At 49.5% G+C, this 18,720-nt stretch overlaps 5 protein-coding genes across 5 annotated transcripts; 4 read left to right on the top strand and 1 right to left on the bottom strand.

Annotated features, from left to right (window-relative positions):
- Window positions 1–16: 16 nt before the first annotated feature.
- ASPZODRAFT_127481 (hypothetical protein) lies at window positions 17–1,489 on the bottom strand. The gene has a single exon (XM_022721761.1). It carries the CDS (start codon window positions 1,347–1,349, stop codon window positions 240–242), a length of 1,110 nt encoding a protein of 369 aa, XP_022585923.1. The 5' UTR covers window positions 1,350–1,489; the 3' UTR covers window positions 17–239.
- A 291-nt stretch (window positions 1,490–1,780) lies between these two features.
- On the top strand, window positions 1,781–4,967 carry ASPZODRAFT_127482 (hypothetical protein). Its single transcript, XM_022721762.1, has 2 exons — window positions 1,781–2,305; window positions 2,379–4,967. The coding sequence occupies exons 1-2, from the start codon at window positions 2,075–2,077 to the stop codon at window positions 4,905–4,907; spliced, it is 2,760 nt and encodes a 919-aa protein (XP_022585924.1). The 5' UTR covers window positions 1,781–2,074; the 3' UTR covers window positions 4,908–4,967.
- Window positions 4,968–5,232: 265 nt separating this feature from the next.
- ASPZODRAFT_55344 (hypothetical protein) lies at window positions 5,233–7,003 on the top strand (the record flags this gene model as incomplete). Its single annotated transcript, XM_022728539.1, has 3 exons — window positions 5,233–5,495; window positions 5,572–5,692; window positions 5,771–7,003. 3 exons carry the CDS (start codon window positions 5,233–5,235, stop codon window positions 7,001–7,003), a joined length of 1,617 nt encoding a protein of 538 aa, XP_022585925.1.
- Window positions 7,004–11,551: 4,548 nt separating this feature from the next.
- On the top strand, window positions 11,552–13,018 carry ASPZODRAFT_12241 (hypothetical protein; the record flags this gene model as incomplete). Its single annotated transcript, XM_022721325.1, has 2 exons — window positions 11,552–12,448; window positions 12,521–13,018. 2 exons carry the CDS (start codon window positions 11,552–11,554, stop codon window positions 13,016–13,018), a joined length of 1,395 nt encoding a protein of 464 aa, XP_022585926.1.
- A 1,948-nt stretch (window positions 13,019–14,966) lies between these two features.
- On the top strand, window positions 14,967–17,478 carry ASPZODRAFT_127486 (hypothetical protein). The gene is made up of 2 exons (XM_022721763.1): window positions 14,967–16,037; window positions 16,100–17,478. The coding sequence occupies exons 1-2, from the start codon at window positions 15,203–15,205 to the stop codon at window positions 17,305–17,307; spliced, it is 2,043 nt and encodes a 680-aa protein (XP_022585927.1). The 5' UTR covers window positions 14,967–15,202; the 3' UTR covers window positions 17,308–17,478.
- The last annotated feature ends 1,242 nt before the right edge of the window (window positions 17,479–18,720 follow it).

Consider the following 18,720-nt stretch of genomic DNA (forward strand, 5'->3'; position numbering starts at 1 on the left):
GACAATAGTAGTTGTTGGTCATTGGAACTATTGAATAAATGTAGGCACGTGTTCAAAGACATAGTTTATAGACACCAGAGAGAGTAGTATATATATAATCTGTCTAGTCAATTATATACCGCTATGTATATAAGAACAGTGATTAGAAATATGAGAATGAATGTCAAGACAGCCCAACAGTAATAGTGAATAAACAAGATACCCTCCCAAACGCCGATTTTCCCTTCCATGCAAGTCGTTCAAGATGAATCGGAGCTTTCTCCATCTTCTATGCTCTGGACCTCAGCACTGGACTCCCGGAGCCAGCCGCCGATGAAACCCTCATTTCTGACGGGATCCTGGAGGCTAACGCGACGAGAGGTGGCCCAGTCGAGAACTTTGGTTTTGCGTATGACCACGGACCGGCTGTCCTCGGTGCTAGCTGGCGTGGCGGAAGAAGAAGGGCCCAGGTTGCGCTTTTTGCGAGCTTTATCCGGCTCTACGACCCCCATGTCCTTGAGTGTTGTGATGACATCTTCGACCAGCATGCCTGTGGCCTGCCCGATTTCTTGTACAGTCATACATTCTTGATGATGATGAGGTCTCTTCCTAGTCGTGCCATTCGGGGTGCTCTTTTTCTTCTGCGCTGGCGACAACGACAACCTCTCGGTCCCTTCCTCGTCACGAGAGCCCGAACCTACCAGGAAATGCCTCGCTATTCGTTCCGCCCAGAAGCGTGAATAACTCCTCCGCCCCATCTCGCTGAGTGGCCGTTCGGGACCACCGATGAAGCCGCCTTCCCGCTCCCAGCCGCTCAGCTTGTAGCTGACACTCATCAGCAGCTTCCCCAGCTGCTTGTGCTGGTACGGGGGGAAGATCAGGATGCACGCGAGGTTATTCGCATCCCACGAGAGCTTCTCCTTGGAAAAGTAGCCCAGGATGTAATAGCTTTCCGGGTCCTCCGGGTCGGTGAACGTGAGGATGTAGTAGAGGAACGAGGAGACGTCGAAGAAGACCGACTTGTGATCGACAAACAGCTTCGCAAACAGCGATAGATTCTGCGAGAAGAGCGTATGCTCCGCCCCATCGATCTCCCACACCGCATATCCCTGGCAGTCATACACCTTGACCCCCGAAGGCACCGTCCGGCTATCGCAGACGCGTGTGTGTTTCACGTGAGCGTCCGCATCGCACGCGTATCGAAAGCACCACCGGCAGACGTACAACCGCTCCGTGTCCTTGTGCACCAACTCCTCCGGGTATATCGATTTGTACCAGGTTCTGAAAAGAAGGCTGCCTAAAACGACGTTCTGGACATTCCGGTGGGCAGGTGGTGTGCTTGTGTGTGGTGGAGACTCGGTGGCAGCCATCGAGAGCCTCAATTTCCCTCGCGATCAGTCAGCCTGTCGCTACCCTTCTTTCTCTGGCTACTGGCTATCCGGCGTATTTCCCTCCTTCCTGGGATCAAGGGCCATTGAGGTCGGATGGGGGGGGGGGGGGGGAGGCAATTCTCTCTCGGTGAATACTTCGTAAGGAATGCGCAGATCGGAGGCAACGGCGGGGCTAGGCAATGATATTTTTCTGAACAACAGGTGTGAGCACTATATTTTCCCGTCAGATTAATCAGGTTTTCAGGATAATGCACTTGCTGACCTGTTATCTCTTTCTGATGGGAGGTGGGTGTAGCCTGTAGCATTTTCAGGCGCGACCCGATTGGCGCGTCCTGTGGCAATAAGCAGCGCGGGGGTGAAGCTCTTATTTCAGGGTGGAGCAGTTAGCACTGACCTGACCTTATCCTGTTGCCTGGAGAGAGTCAAGAGTGTCCTTTGCCATCTCGTTGTCCAGATACACTCTCTGCCTTTGGATCGTCTATGTGTTGAGGCGAGCTTAAGCTGCTGGTGTAGGCAGCAGTCTATGTTCTATGAGCTGATCTGCTACTGACGATAGTCCGCCAGCCAGGCAGTCAGCCTTGCCATCACGCCTACAACTTCCTCGCCTCCGGTGCTTCTCTCTAACTCCAGATCGAGGTTTGGAGAGCCTGTCCGGATTTCTTTGTTTCTCGGCTTCAAAACATCATCACTATATTCCAGAAATCATGTTGAGGCCCTTCCATATCAGAGACCTCGCTGTCTCTCCCTATGTCGCGTCCGAATCCGACACCACCGTGAGCACCGGGGATCACTCTCAGGGGGAAGATGGGGAGATATCACAGCCTCAGCCTCATGCCACCGTCCAGATCTCCTCATCGGAGTACGACAGGATTGCTGTCGATAATCCCCGCGCGAGACTGATGTATGTGGATAACGACGACGGCGAGTTGATCACCGTAAGTTAATAGCTTGATTTCAGACTTTTTTCTTGCAAAATATATAAACTAACGTTCGGATCTCTATCTGAAGGTCGGGTCCTCTTTCGAGCTTGATCAGCGGCTGGATGATCCGGTTGATGTCTCGGTACAGCCGGAGTTGTCGCAGCAATATTCAGATTCTGCTGCTCCTATGCACATTTTTGACATCAGACGCTCAAATTCCGTCGTGGAGATATGGAAGAAGTACGAGACCAAATCCAGGTCGGAACAGAAGGGGAAGAAGCCCCTGTACAGTGATGGCGTGGGCCTATCATTCGATGATGGTATACAAGGTGCCGATTCTGCCTTGTCCCAGGAGACCGACCGCGTCGCAGATGAGGAGTCGGCGCCATTTTTGGCCGCTTTCGAGGCCGAGTTGGCAAAGATGATGGACGCTTCTCCGGACGCTGCTAAAGAGAGCGGTGCGCACATAGAACCGTCTAGCTCCTCTAGCAGCCAGCCCGCGGACGCAGCATCCCAACAACCCCGCAACCCGGGCGATGTTTTTGCTCAAGCTGTGCACAACATCGTCGATGGGGCGGAAATGATTGGTTCTGAAATCAGATCCAGACTTCCTGAGTTGGAGCGCCAGCTGCACAATGCCCAGAGGACTCTTCCAGAACAAGTTGGTTCATCGGTTCAACTAGCTCTGACATCTCTGGAGAGTAATATCAGACACCTCAGTGTAGCTCTCCAAAATGTGCCTGGTTGGGCAGCACAGGCAAGAGCGCAAGGTGCCCAGACGACTATCCCTGCGGCAGAACGAGTGGTTGATGGTCTCCAGATGATTGCAGGCGAACTCGGCGAGGTGGGACGCACACTGTACACATCATTTGAAAGGGAGTTTGGAAACGGCTCTTCCAACCCCCAGTCTTCACCTTCTGAACCTCAGAACCGGCCTGGGCCAGAACACAGCACCCCAGCTCCAGCTGAAACTGCGGCTCGCCAGACTACTGACTCCTCGGCTTCTGCCAGCCGGGAAGATGAACCCCAAAACTTTAGCCATTCTTCGGAGCCCGAGGCGACTACTCAAAACGATGAGCAGGGATCGGATGTCCGCAGTCTCAACCAGACACCCCATTCGAGTGAGACTCTGCCGGCCAGAGCACAGGAATCACGACGGAATCCACCTCATCCTCGCGTTGTACCTCATCCCTTTTCAAGTCCTTTCCCTCACCACCACTTACACGGCTATCCAAATCCACCTGTTCCATTCATGTCTAGGCCGTTTCATCCACGACCAACCCCACCTCTCCACCCGGCCTATTACCAGCAAAGACCTCCCCAAGGACCGATGCCAGCACGGCCTGAAAGGAGAGATCCCCCTCGTCCATGGCAGCCTGGCCCTCCCAGGCCTGAACGGACCCATCGTCCTATGCCCTTCCATCCCAATGAGCAGCCTGATAATACTGTGCTGTTTATCGGAAATGTGGGCTTCGACGTTACTGAAAAAATGATTCAAGATGTTTTTCTTGCTCAAGGGTTTCCGGTTTTTGTCCGTCTGCCACTGGATTCGGAAACAGGAAGACATGCAGGGTTTGGCTACGTCCAGTTCACTTCTGTGTCAGCAGCTAGAGCAGGGCAGGAGGCCTTGCAGGGAACTCATATCGATGGACACGCTGTGAATTTGGAAATCAGTGACCATTCCCCGATCATAGCTTTGCACCCTCCTCACAATCATCATGTCCATGAGAGGAACGTGCGTTCATCCCGTCGTCAGACTGTCAATCCTTCCTCGCCCGGAGCCACACGTGGCTACTCAAGTCCGAATAACCGTGCCAACACAACCCAAGGGAGATCCTTCAGTCTGTTGGATCAGGAGACTGACGATCCCAATGTCGCTACTCGGTACCCTTCACTTCAACCTGAGGCAAGCAGCCGCTCGTCGTCCAGTTCCGAAAATCTCCTTAATCTAAGCCCCGAACAGGAAATGAGCCGGTTTCCGCCAGTCTCTCAGCTAGAAGCACACTTCCTAGCGAATCAGCGCGAGACTTCTGCGAACAACCGGCCTGCTGAATCACTTCCCACTTCGGAAACCCATCTTCAAACACCCACTACTCAGCTGATGGGTGAGATTCCTAATGCAGTGATCGAGCCTGCTCATCGGGACCCCCGCAGTCGTCCACTTCGTCGCTCCAATACTGTCATGTTCACCGGCCCTAGGACCTGGATGCCTGATGCTTCCGGCTCGAACACCATGGAGCGGCGTCATGGCTCGAACATGCCGCTGAGACGTCGTGCCACTGAACGCCATTCCCTTCGCCATCATCCCCATGGTACACGCGCGCTAGAGGTCTCTAACAACGACACTAGTGGTCAGAACAGACACTCCGCGGCTTTTGCAGTCGGTCCCTTGGATCCTCCTGGGGGTCCCCATCCTACTCGCCCAGAGCCTACTCGCCCAGTTGATGACTGTGTCTCGGCTCTTATTGATCTAGGCTATGTCAGCACCATGGACGGTGGAGAGCAGCGGGCTGCTGTGTACGCCGCTGCGGCAGAGGGTAATCTTTTCGATGCGATCGGGATAATTGAGGAGGAACGTAAGGTATATGAACAGGGTGCAGGTGGAATTGGACAGTAGTCTTTTTCTCTATGTAACTACGCAGATCACTCCTTATCTCCTCTCTTATTTTGATTTCATGGTTTATTCACTTTCTGGCTTCAAGATTTGTCAGAGTAAACATCCTTCACTATTAAACCTAAGTACTATAAATACATGGTTATTAAGGTATACTATTGAAGGCAAACAATGAATTGTCCGGGCGGAGATTGGCGATAACTCGGTAGATTTGATTCACCACCCAAGTTTAGCGCGTGTCGGGGACAATCTCAACCCCGACAGAGTCACCACCCAAACACACGGTGTTGTCTTGAGCAGCAGCCACGACGCAGCACGACGGCAAGCAATGCAGACATGGAGGAGGACATTCGCTACGTCAATCGCGAGACTTGATCACAGCGGCAAAGCAGCTGGCCATGTGCTGCGGTGCGCGCAGCTCCTGCAGGCGACGAGGCAGGATGGCACGTCCAGCTTCCAGGACCAGGAGATCAGAGTGCAGGGGTTCATCCGGTCCGTGAGGAAACAGAAGCGTTTTGCGTTTGCCGAGATCTCAGATGGCTCGACGGTTAAGCCGGTGCAGGCTATCTTGACCCCGGGGCAGGCTACCGAGTATGCTCTTCTTTCTACTCTTGTCCATGTACAATGGCGATACGGATGAGCGGATTGCTAATACAACATGCGATAGTCTATCGACTGGAACGGCCGTTGAGATATCGGGGCTTTGGAAAGCGTGTCCGCCTGGCAAGGAACAGACGCACGAGCTTCAGACGACGGATGTGACGGTAGTTGGCGCAGCTGATCCGGAGGTTATACACTCTTTTTTTGCCAATGAAGTGTTGTTATTGTTTTTTTTTTTTTTTTCAATATTTATACTGACAAAATAGACCTATCCTATCCAGAAGAAATACCACAGCCCCGAATTCCTACGACAGATCCCTCACCTTCGACTCCGCACGCCGTTCAACTCCTTGCTCGCACGGTTCCGGTCCGAATGCAGTTACCAGCTGGGGAATGCGTTTCGCGACCATCGCGCCGGCGGGTTCACACAGGTGCACGCGCCGCTGATCACCAGCTCTGACTGCGAGGGCGCTGGGGAAACGTTTACGATACTGCCGCGGGAATCGATGGGGACCGACCCGGAGGTCAGCGGGCATTTCTTCCGCACCCCGAAATACCTGACGGTGTCGTCTCAGCTGCACCTCGAGGCGTACGCGGCGGAGCTGGGCAGCGTGTGGGCGCTGACACCCGTGTTTCGCGCCGAAAAGAGCGACACGCCGCGCCATCTCAGCGAATTCTACATGCTGGAAGCCGAGGTGAACTTCATGCGGGACCTCGGCGCGCTGACGGATCTGGTCGAGGATCTCATCCGCGACCTCACGCGCCGTCTGTACGATACGCCGGTAGCGCAGGAGATCCTCTCTACGAAGCGGACGGGGGAGTCCGGCGGCCAGGAAGGCAGTACCCAGGGAGACGCCCTGCGCCAGCGATGGTTGGGTCTAATGGAAGGTCCCCGGTGGCGGCGCATCACATATACCGAGGCGATCAAGATGCTCCAGCACGCCGTGGAGCATGACGGTGCGGTATTTGAATACGCGCCCAGCTGGACGGGCGGGTTGCAGCTCGAGCATGAAAAGTATATTGTCGAGACGATCTGCCGGAACCAGCCGGTCTTTGTGACGGATTATCCGGCGGCCGTCAAGCCTTTCTACATGCTTCCATCCGAGGGGTCTACGGGGGTGAAGTCGCAGGAGGATTCCACGGTCGCCTGTTTTGACCTCCTACTGCCCGAAATCTGCGAGGTGGCCGGAGGCTCGCTGCGTGAACATCGACTGCCGAACATCATCGAGAACATGCGCCGACATGGACTGATCAAGCAGCAGGAGGAGGATGCCTCGGAGGGCGCCGAGCGCAAACCAGACGGACAAGCCTATCCCTATACCTCTCCCGATGAGGACCTGGGCCATCTACAGTGGTACGCCGACCTGCGGCGCTGGGGCACGGCGCCGCACGGGGGGTTCGGGCTGGGCTACGACCGCTTCCTGGGTTACCTGGCGGGGGTATCGAGCGTGCGTGATGTGGTTCCTTTTCCACGATACTTTGGACGGGCTGACTGTTGACCTGGTATCTCCCTACTTGGTTGGTAGGTTAGGTAAGAGAGGCGTAACTACTCCGTATGTAGTAGTACTACATAGAGGCTCTACTCCTATCCTGTATTATCACTACTACATAGTTTATGTAGATTGTATATTATACTTTTAGCTTTTCAAGAATAAATCAAATAAATAAATAATCCATCGTGTATAATTGCCTAGAATACGAGGACTTGGGATTAGACCAAGAACTCGCTATCGGTCCAGATGATTTACAAACCAAGACAATTTAAGCGAAGCATGGTCAATAAATAATACGAGTCTTATTAATCTGCATAATTAGTATTGACTGTCAGCTGTCAGACTTTAGTTGCTGGCATCCTAATTAATATGAAATAGTATCCTTTGATCCTCCTGTTTTTAATTGTTTTTATATAGCAGTAACAGATAAATAGCATCACTTCCTACAGATACTCAAAACCTCACAGTAAGTCTCTATTACTGTAGTATCTACTACATAGTATTTGACTAAGTAGAAGTCACTACCTAGGTAACTAACTAACTCATATCGAGTCTATTCCTGGATTCCACGTGGCGACTAATGAAGGTTACATTTACTCCGTACATTCACTATTTAGTCTTATTTTTGGTGGATCGCTAACTAGCTAACTAGGTAACTAACTACCTGTTAGTTAGTCAAATAACCTCCCTGAATTAATAAATACTCCTCCGTACGAACTATGGAGTACGAATCCTTTGGACTAATGTAGTTACTAGTTATACTAGTTGGTCATCTCCGAGGACAGTATGTAATAGAGTAATCCTAAGCACTAATTAGTAAATATTAGAATTAATATTTCTTTTTTCTTAAAAATAATATATATATATATATACACTCCGTATACTCCGTATACTCCGTACTCCGTACTCCTCGGTACTACTTACTACTACTACTAGATGTATCAGTTCGGAACTCGGCTGCATGAGGCTAACATTAGTCCTCCATGCCCCAGTACAGAGTCCTCCGTACCACAACGCTTAATCCTCATGGTTCTTCCGAAGGTCGACTACTACATAAATGTAGTATGTGCGTTCGCTTAGTGGCGGAGATAGTCTTTTAACTAGTAGTGATGTAGACTACCTAGGTATGTATGTCGTTACTACCTAGATACTCCATCTACTCCGTATACGAACAAGCTTGTTCCGAAGCGGACTCGAAAGTACAGACCCTCTGTCAGTGTGGTGGTACAAGGTAAACGGTATGAGGAGTCAAGTCAACTTACTACATACCTGATAGTCATGTTTCAAGACTCTGGAAGTGGTGGAACAGAAAATCATAAATATTTGTTTATGCATCCACTTCATTGCATAAGGAGGGAACTACCAAGAAAACTTAAATCACCAATAACTCTTGTCCAAAAGGGTCGCTAGCTAAATAGAGTTAGTGGATAACTGACTACTTCCGAACCGACCCCTCTGTACCTAACAGAGTTTAGGTACCGACGGAATAACTCCATAAAGACGTATTATTTCGGATAGAGTCCGTCTAGAGGCAGTAGATAACCAGTAACTACCTAGTAGGTAGGTAGTGATACGGAGTACCTAGGTCTCTGTATGGTACTCCGTACCTAAGTCTCTGTATAGTAACTACTCCGTACCTAAGGTACTCCGTAGGTGGTACTCCTACGCATCCACTTAACCCGTAACTCCGTGCGGAATAACGCCTTCTTGAGTCAGGATGGGGCCGGTCGGGGGCCTAACATCGATTGGGCAAATACGGAGAGTATACTACATACCTAGTAGGTAGGTAGGTACCTAGTCATCGCTATTCTTTACTCCGTACTACCAGGTATATTAATTTTCTATTTTATTATTTTAATAATAATAATATATTTTTTTTTATTCTTTTTACTTTTATTTTTAGCACCTATACTACAAATGTACTCGTACATGCATGTGATACAAGACAAGCGATCTGTCCAGTCGTCTGTCCTCCGTTATCCGTACCAGGGATAGATAGCCAGGGATAGTACAAATCCATACCGTAAGAGGCGTATGTCTGTGTGTCGGTGTCCCCAGTTGCCCGGTGCCCAGTGCCCACTGTCAGCTTGAGTCAGTTCCACTTGGAATGTCCAGGTTTGAGGCAAATTGCAGCGATCCAATGACCCACAGCCAGACGGAGTACGGCACACCTTTAGCTACGTACTCTAAGCGAGTTGAGTCAGGTTAACTAACTAGTTATAGTTAACTAGTCGCTTTTTTAGTTGCTTAGTACACACAGAACTGTAAATATAGACCAACTATAATTTATTAAATATTAAATCCTAATTATTGTGTAGCATACTTGGACCCGAATTCGAAACAGTAGTCAAAAAAGGTTGAGGGGAAAAAAATCCTCGAGAGTTTTATATCTGGATGCCTGCCAGTAGGTTAGTAGGTAGGTATGGAGAACTATACTCCGTACATACTACCTGGTTACGCAGTGTCTTCGTACCTCTTTGATCGCCAAGCAACTACTGTAATGATTTGATGCGGGGCCGCAGCTTTGTTGGCGATACGCTTATCCTCTGACATTTTCTTGGCAGTAACTTTATCTCTCTTGGTCACGGAGGTACCTGGTACTTATGTAACCCACTAGGTAAAGTAACTGATGGATGAATAATCGCAAAAATAGATTAGGCACCTCGGTACTCCGTAGGTCATTTCTCTAACTTGATATGGAGAATCATCCAATATATAAAAATCCTCATGATCCTCCCTCCATATACATTATTACGTATTTCATATACCCTTGCTCCTACCGAGGTATTCCGTAGCATATAAATTCTAGGTACCTAGGTACGGAATTCCTGTAATCTCTACTAGTTATCTAGTAGGTATCTACTATCTACCTACCTCATAGGGTAGTTGGTAACTTTATCTAGTGGCGCTAGTCTCGCTCATTCCCAGCCAATATGTCCTCCTTGTCGGCTATTTCCTGCTTGTGGCTCCAGCGGCGGTCGGATAGTCGGAAGTCGTGTTACACATTACGTGGCATTGCGATCCATCAAAAATGTGGGGGTCATTTCGCTTGGATATTCGGTATCTTATTTATTAATATATTTTTATTATAAGTCCTGTTATAAGTACTATTATTATTATTATTCTTCTTCTTCTTCTTCTTCTTCTTCTTCTTCTCCTTCTTCTTCTTATTACTCTCATTATTCTTACTATTCTAATTATATACTATGATGATGATTTTTCATTATTGTGATTATATCGAGCGCTTCCCTATTTTCCTGATTAAGATTTTGGTTCGTATGGATATGGAGTCTCTGTCCTTGTATTACAGAAGGTTATTCTTGCCAAGCTACCTTAAGCTTAGTCGCCTCCAGCAAGGGGTTGCCATGCGGTACACTAACCATTCCTGATGATCCTGGCGATTACGCGGTGAGACAATACGAGCAAATATTATTCTACAGAGTAAGTCAACTACTACAGAGTATATTCATGTAGATACCTGCTAATAAGTAAAGAATATCTTATATATATACTTGGTGTTTGCATACCTATGTATACATACCTATGTATATATATACTTTATGATATTGGGATACTACGTAAGGCGTACTGTAACTTACCACTAACCCAAATGGATTACTACCTAGGAACTAATAGAGTACGGAGTAATGTAAGCGACTAGTCCTCGTGTTGGATTAAGCTTAAGCTCCAAAAGTCGCGCACTAACCAGGGTCCAAGGGATCAGAGCGCCACCCACTATCCCTTAGCAGGATCCTGACAAATCAAATAACATGTTGAGGATTATTATTATAATAATATTATTATTATTAAAATTATAATATTATTAAATAATAAGAATAATAAGAATAATAAAAATAATAATAATAATCAATATTATGATTATGATTATGGCTCTACTCCCCACCCAACTTTCTTTTCCCAAGTCAAGTCAGAACACCCAATTATGGTATTATCCCACCTTACTCTCTTAGGCATTTCCTGCTCGTCGGCATTCTTTGTCTCTGACATCCTTTTTCTGCCCCACGCTGGATTCATTCCTGGAGCCCATTATTCTTATTCTTATTGACTAGTTCCATCCATACGTATGTAGTAGATAGTACTAGTCTATGCGCCATCTTTTCTTTTTTTTTGCCCTTTTCTCCTGCTTTTTATTTAACCTTTACTTTATTTTCTGTCTCTTTTTTTGGTCCCTTTCAAATAAAACTGACTGGCCACTGAAATCTCCTTGTGACGTAAAGGAGCATTTTTCCCCTAGCGATCCTGCTACTTGCCTAGCATTCTTACCGGAATCCTTCCACCCTTGTCGCAGTCTATCTCCTTTCCACCTACTTTATCTACCTTTGTCATCTACCTAATCTTTCTCACCTTTCCTCTCTCTTTCTTTTTCTTCCTCCCCCCTCCCCCCCTCTCTCCCTCTCCCTCTCTCTCTCTCTCTCTCTCTAGTTTTCTTCCTCTCCATTTCTCTTATCTATCACTTCCGACTTATCCGGTAATAAAGCCTACCACAACAAACCTACTACCATCACGGAGTCCAACGCCAGTTCGCGAGGGTGGATGGAGACATACTACGGCCACGTCCGCACCCCTGCGGACGCCATCATCTTGTTTGAGGCATGTCGGATCGGTCTGCTGCCTCGCGTGCAGCGTCGGCTGTCTGAAAAGGAACGCCAGTCCATCCGGTCCGGGTCGGTGTTTGTGTGGGACGAACGGGAGGCCGGCATGCGACGATGGACCGATGGGAAGTCGTGGAGTGCCAGCCGAGTCTCCGGCAGCTTTCTGACATATCGCGAGATGGAAGGGAAACGAGGCGGGAGCACAGCGACAGCCAGCACGGCCCCGACAACGGCGTCGTCTTCGTCCACCGTGTCGAGAGCGGGCAAAACGCCCGACAGCGCCCGCGGGAGCGACGATGACCGCGGCGAGCCCAGCGAGGAAGGGCCCGACGGCTACCGCTACAAACCCGATGGTCTGATGAAACAATCCTTCAGCATCACCACGTCGACCGGTCAACACCTACATCTCATCAGCTATTACTCCCGTTCGCATCCGTCCGCCGCCAACCTGCAGCAGCCGTCGACCGACCCGGCTCTGCGCCATGTGCGTCCGCAGAAGGGCCTCTACCCGGAGTCCACCGTCAACGACCAGCAGAATCTCCCGGTCGTCACTCGAGGGCCGATGGCAGGCGCCGCCGCGTATCCCATCACTCCGCATCCCCTGGGAGGTTATCCACGCTCGGGAGCCACCCATCCCCAATCCTACACCCCCCCGTACGGCTGGCCTCCAACACCTATGGGCACGCCCACTGTGTCGGTACAGTACGGGGGCGGAGGGGGGTATCTGCCCCCTTTGCCTCCAGCAACCAACGGTCAGGTTCCCTACGGACAGCACCAGCACCCAGCTTTACCTCCCCCACCGCCACAGTCCGCCCTGCCTTATGATCGGTCTTTAGAGGTAAGAAAGAAGAAGAAGAAGAAGAAGAAGAAGAAGAAGAAGAAGAAGAAGAAGAAGACTAACTCTTTACAGAGAAGTCCACCGTATGCAACAATGCCACCAAATCCCCGGATCGCCTCGCCGCACACACAGACTCGTCTCCTCCCACAGACCACTGCACCTCCGAGCTCCCTGCATAGCCCGCGGCTCTTGAAACAAGTTCCCGGGAATCCGACCCTTCCCATCCTTGCCCCACCGGCTACAACCAAGCCATCCACGGAGGTGGTCGTGCCTCCGATTGGCGCTCTGATCAACGGCGCGCCGCCTCCGCCCCCGCCTGTGACGATGCCTATGCCTGCGCCCGTTACTGCGGTCGCTGTCTCTGCCGCTGCGGCAATCTCCGCGCCGCCCGTCAGCGCGAGAAGTATCGGTCTCCTCGACCCTACGCGACGAGTCGAGCTTCCGCGGGCGGGGGCCAGTCCGCACGCCGGCCGTGCAGAGGGACCCAAGGATATCCCGAGTGACAAGATCGGGTTTGGCGGGGAAGATATCCGTGCCTTGCGAGAGCTTGACCGAGTGTTCACTGCATAATCCTCTTTTTTTTTTTTTTTTTTTTTTTTTTTTTTTATGGTTTGGCATAGCGGGTGCATGGGACATGGTGTATATTTAGACGTGCGTGTACATGAAGCCTGTATGTACGGGTACGATAGGTCATGAATCAGGTTTGGATAGATAGACACTGAATGTAACTCGGTGTATCTCAACGTACTATGAGATGATGAAGCTTCTGTAACAAGGGTTGGTGTGAAGCGTACTCTAGTGCAACTCGGAATGCTAAATAAGCATACCTACCTACCTAAGGTAGTTATAGAGAGTACGGAGTACAAATAATAGGTACCTCAGTATTAGCAGGATATCTACCAATGACACAACAAGGCAACCATACAGAATGCCCAACAGAGCACTGTCCACTGTGCTCCGGAGTCCGAGTATGCTAGACCTATAACTAACTGGTACCTACTACTCCTACTCCGTCCTCCGTCTACGGAGTCCTCCAGGGATCACCTAGTGAGACCTACCAACAAGGCAGCCCGGTTCGCAGCCTAGTGGTATGTGATACGCCCCCGCACCAAGGGATCCTCGCTGCAGTGGTCTAGATGGGAGTTTCTGCGCATAATGCGGAGAGACACGAGGCAGCGAATAGTATATTACGGTAGTATTTAATATTATTGTAACATGTTCCTCCATAGTCATTCCATTAAGTAATATTAACACTAGTGTTATTGCACCTCTATAGTTGACAGCAGTCTTGAGTCACGCGACACTTGCTTTAAGTATTAATACAACTGCAAGTCGTTAGGCAGAACTTGCATCGACTACCAGTAAGTACTTGGGTACGGAGTATGTAGTTACTAAGGTACGGAGCATACGGAGGACGGAGTATACTAATGTTAGGTAGGTACTAGGTAGTTAGTTACATAGGTACCTTAGGTACTCTCTACTCCGTACTAGGAGTGGTTCTCGCTAAAGTTGCCGAATTAGGATCCTGCTGAACCTACCGAGGTTAGCAGATCCTTCTCCGGAATAGTATCAGTTCCACACGGGAGTAACCTTGTAATTACTTCAAATGACATACTATATTGACATACTATATACTAATTATATAGTAAGTATGGAGACCGAAATATAGATATTATAGAATAACTGAGACCATACTTATAATACTATTCTAGGTACTAACTACCAGGTAGTTAGTTACTTAGGTACGTACTACATACTTAATACACGGAGTACAGCCGGCCGTATGCAGATGCCCATTACCACCTCACCTGATGTGGTCAGATCGCGCGCCACGAACTTTCACGGCTTGCCTGTCTTGGAAATGCCGCTCAGCTGATCTTATTACAAGTATTTATGTTTATTTCCCTGTCGGTTTCAGAATATTCTCGCTTTCTAAATATGTAGTAGAGGGGTGGAGAAGACTACATACAGACTGGATGGAGTACGAGTGGTTTTTTTTTTAATCGACCGACATGTGGATGCCATTTAGGTTTCTACAGATATTTGAGGGATAATTACAGGTGGTATGTAGTAGTTGGTCAACTATTATGTACTACATAGTCTGTGGCTTGTTCACATTATTCTCTCCCTCGTATTATTCCTTGCAGGCGAAGATCTGGCCCACTTCCCCGGATCGTTGATCCGTTGGTCATCCGGTTTCATGTTAGACAATAGACATAGTAATAGGTAAGGTATAGAGTCTAGAGTACGGAGTCGGAGTGCTATTAAGACTTATACAGAGTATAGACGGTACCTAGTAGTTGACGGTAGTTATAATTAATTGTATAGATTGAGTCTACAGTAAATCAAGTACTCTGACTCTGTAACTACAAAGTTCAATCTATTCTTACTCCAGTATCTATTTGGATTATATTATTATTCCTGATCTACAGTCGCCGAGATCGTCCTCGTATCCAGTTTCCATTATGTATTGCGTTAACGCAAATGGCAGTGTTCCTCATAAGATGATCCAGATCTCCGCAGCGCCCGAGAATAGTGTGTATTTTACTATTTACACCACCAGTGAGGTGACTTGTACCCTAGGCAGGTTACTAACGGACTACTTAGTTCCTGTTACTAACAAATTCTGATACCCTAAGCAACTAGAACCAAACTGCCAACCGACCTTTCTTCTGCCCCGCTGATTTAAACCTCCTCTTGCCTTGTCTCCCTCCCGCCTGCTCGCTTTAGCTCCTGCTCCGTCGCCTCCCGTCAATGTTGTCCATCCACCATAGCGTCTTCTTCCCGCCGCGTGCTCTTCCGACAGAATGTCTTCCTTCTCTCGACAATAATGATCATCAGCGTCATCCTCTCCGACCAGACCAAGACCAGGACGACGACAACGACGAAGACCGCGGCGGAGTTGGCGTTGGTGGTGGTGGTGGTGGTGGTGGCCGCAGCGACTCCTCTTCTTCTTCTTCCTCCTCCTCCCCCGCCGCCGTTGATCTGCTGCCCCCCGCCTTTGACGATAACGCTTCTCACAGCGCCAGCGTCAGCACCGACGATGTTTCCGACGATATATCTGAATCGGTTGACAGTTCACCCGTCACGGAATTCGATGGAATAGACAGAGCCGACCGACTCCTCGATAGGGGGGGGGCTCTCACCCACTACTCTCTTACTTCCGTCACGGTCGCATCTGCCGCCGCCGGCTCCTCCTCCTCCTCCTCCTCCTCCTCCTCATCCTCTCTCATCACCGCTTCGCTCGATAATTCAATCGATAACAATCTCGACTCCGTCGTCCCCAAGATTGAACAGATCGACGACTTCAGTAACTTTAAACCTATAGTGGAGCCTGCCGTCGGGAGCCCCGTCGTCCACGTTCCACGGAAACGAGGCCGCCCACGCAAACACCCGCTGCCTGTGCCCGGCGTGCAGGTCAAGGTGACCAAGGGTCGCTCCAAGACGGGGTGTATTACTTGTCGTCGGCGTAAGAAGAAGTGCGATGAGACCAAGCCTGCCTGTCTTAACTGTCAGAAGAATGCTGTGGTATGTGAGGGCTATCCTGCCAAGGAGATCTGGAAGAGTGGCAAACAGAAGCTGGAGAATGGTAAGAGAAAATCAAGAAAGAAAGAAAGAAAGAAAGAAAAACATCTAATATATAATGTCTAGCACGCTGCGTCGTTACCATCCCCCGCACGTTGCCCTTCTTGATCGATGGAATTGAAACAGAGATCGACCGGCGGTTCCTTGACCACTTCGTGCACGGATTCAGCCGTGTGCTGACCCTCATAAACGATGACTCGAACCCGTTCAAGGAGATTCTGTTGCCCATGGCGTGCCAGCATCGTGGCTTGATGCACTCGCTCATGTGTCTGTCTGGTTCGCACCTGTCTGGGCTGGACCCGGAACCGGAGCTGCGCGAGCGCAAGTACTACCACTTCCACCAGGCCATCTCCGACCTCAAGGACAGCATCAACGCCCGGGAGGAGAGTCGGGCGGATTCGGGCTTGGGCTCGGGCTCGTCCGAACCCGAACTGTTGGTCGAGGACCCGATCATCGCCTCGACCATCGCCCTCAGCCTCAACACCATCTGCGAGGGGGAGACCAACGGCGAGTACCGCCCCCATATGGACGCCGCGCGGTACCTGCTGGTCACGCAGCAGCCGCGCAACGAAAAGTTCCGGCAGTTCATCGTCGAGTTCTTCCAGTACCACGACGTCTCCAACTCCATCACGTCGCTGGACCGGCGGCCCACCCGCCTGCCGAGCGCCCTGCGCCTGCCGGACTTTGTGCCCAAACCCGCGGGAGCCTTCCTGGGCGTGTTTGACGGCCTCTTCGACTACATCTCCGACGTGACCAGCCTGCGCGACCGCATCCGCCAGCGCTTCCTCGAGGGCTACGAGCCGGCCGTCGACTACCAAACCCTCAGCGAGGCCGTGCGCATCGACAGCGCCATCCGCGCCTGGGAGACCTCCCACCAACTCGGCACGCCCAACTACTTCCTCGCCCAGCTCTACCGCCAGTCCACCTGGGTCTACCTCTACCGCACCATCCGCCCGTCCCGACCCAGCGCCAAGATCGCCCAGGTCGTCAACGACGGCCTTGCCTACCTCGACCAGCTGCCCCAGGACGCCGGCGCCTACAGCATCGTCCTCATGCCTTTGTTTCTTCTCGGCTGCTCCGCCTTTGAACCCGCCCAGCGCGACCGTATCCGCCAGGGCTTCCACACCCTCAAGGCCTACTCCAACCTGCGCAACATCGAGCCCGCCTTCAAGGTCGTCCAGCGCGTTTGGGAGGTCATGGACACCAAAACCGAGGACAGTTGGGACTGGGAAAAGATCATCAAGGATATGAACATGGATTTCCTCATCACTTAATCTATTTTCTCCTTGCCCCGGAACTTCTTGGATTCTCTGAGATGATTTTTTTTTTCTATACCCTGGAGTTTCTTTTTCTTTCTCTCTCTCTCTCTCTCTCTCTCTCTCTTCCTTCTCTTTACCTTGTTGTTGGTTTCATCTTGCATGAGCGCGGAGGATGGTGTTGAAGTCAAAATATTCCTTTGCTTTTTGTACTTGTTGTACTGCCAGGTTATGCTTATGTGTATGGTATATGATTGATGTAACTTAGTCTTTCTTGTAGAGCAATAGTATTGTAGAGTAAGCAATAAAACACCAAGACCTCCAAACCTATTGAATAGAACCCTAGCTTTTACTACTCCAGATGTCTTTGATTTGTATCAGTATTTCGGTTCGAGATGAACTAGTAAGTTCTACCTATTACTACCAGCATATCTAGTTTTCTCGAGTCTCTGAAGAACCGAGTACTATAAGACAAATCAAGAGCCACCCGTCAGTGGTTGCATGATGTGTAGCTCTGGCAAGACATCTGTTGAACCTGCGGATGGCCGTGTTTTTTTTTTTTTCGAAGGTAAAAACTATCGGATTAGAAGGAAATGATACTGCTGGTGCTGTTGAGATTGATGTAGAAGTGGAAGAACTCTTTCTGTATCTAGAAGTTATACCTAGGTAGAGTGCTGCTTCTAGTTCCTTATGCTAGGTCTAGGTCTAGGAAGGTCTAGATTGTCAGGATATGACTACTAAACACCGTTAGTCTTTTCTCTTCCCTTTCTTTCTTTCATTTTGATTCTGTTCAATTCCATGGATCACTTTTATTATTATTAATCTGCCACTGCGACTTTCCATGGATGATTGTGATTAGGGAAATTATTCCATTGGTTGCACTCACCGAGGATGCAAGGATCCACTCCTTTGTACTACTTTTCGATATTCTGATTGGCCCGCTTAATCTGCCAGTCAGGTCACCAAAGTCGGACAGTACTACCTACTACATACCTACCTAGGTAGTCAATGCTTCATGCAAGTACTCTGTACACAGTAGATGACACTCAAGTGTAGACTCTATTCAATAGTCTATGTCTATGTCTATATGTATATCTTGAAATAACAATTCTGATTCATGTCCATTCCGTGCGCCATATATACCCTATACCTCATATATATATATATATATATATACATATATATATATATAAACCCTGAGACTCCGGTTCATCCATTCATTTTCCGTTCGTGATTTCCTCCCCCCCCCCACTAACCCCCTCCTCGCCGGCATCAAGTCAAGGACGGGAGGGTGTGCGCGAGGGGAGGGGAAAAAAAAGGATGAAGCTCACCGGGAGCGTTCCTGGCCACAGACCAGATTTGTGTTGACCATTTTCTTTAGGTTTTTTTTTCTTCTTCTTCTTACTTCTGTCTTTTTTTTTTTTTTTTTTT

The sequence above is a fragment of the Penicilliopsis zonata genome (assembly GCF_001890105.1).
Source record: "Penicilliopsis zonata CBS 506.65 unplaced genomic scaffold ASPZOscaffold_1, whole genome shotgun sequence".
NCBI classification, from domain to species: domain Eukaryota; kingdom Fungi; phylum Ascomycota; class Eurotiomycetes; order Eurotiales; family Aspergillaceae; genus Penicilliopsis; species Penicilliopsis zonata.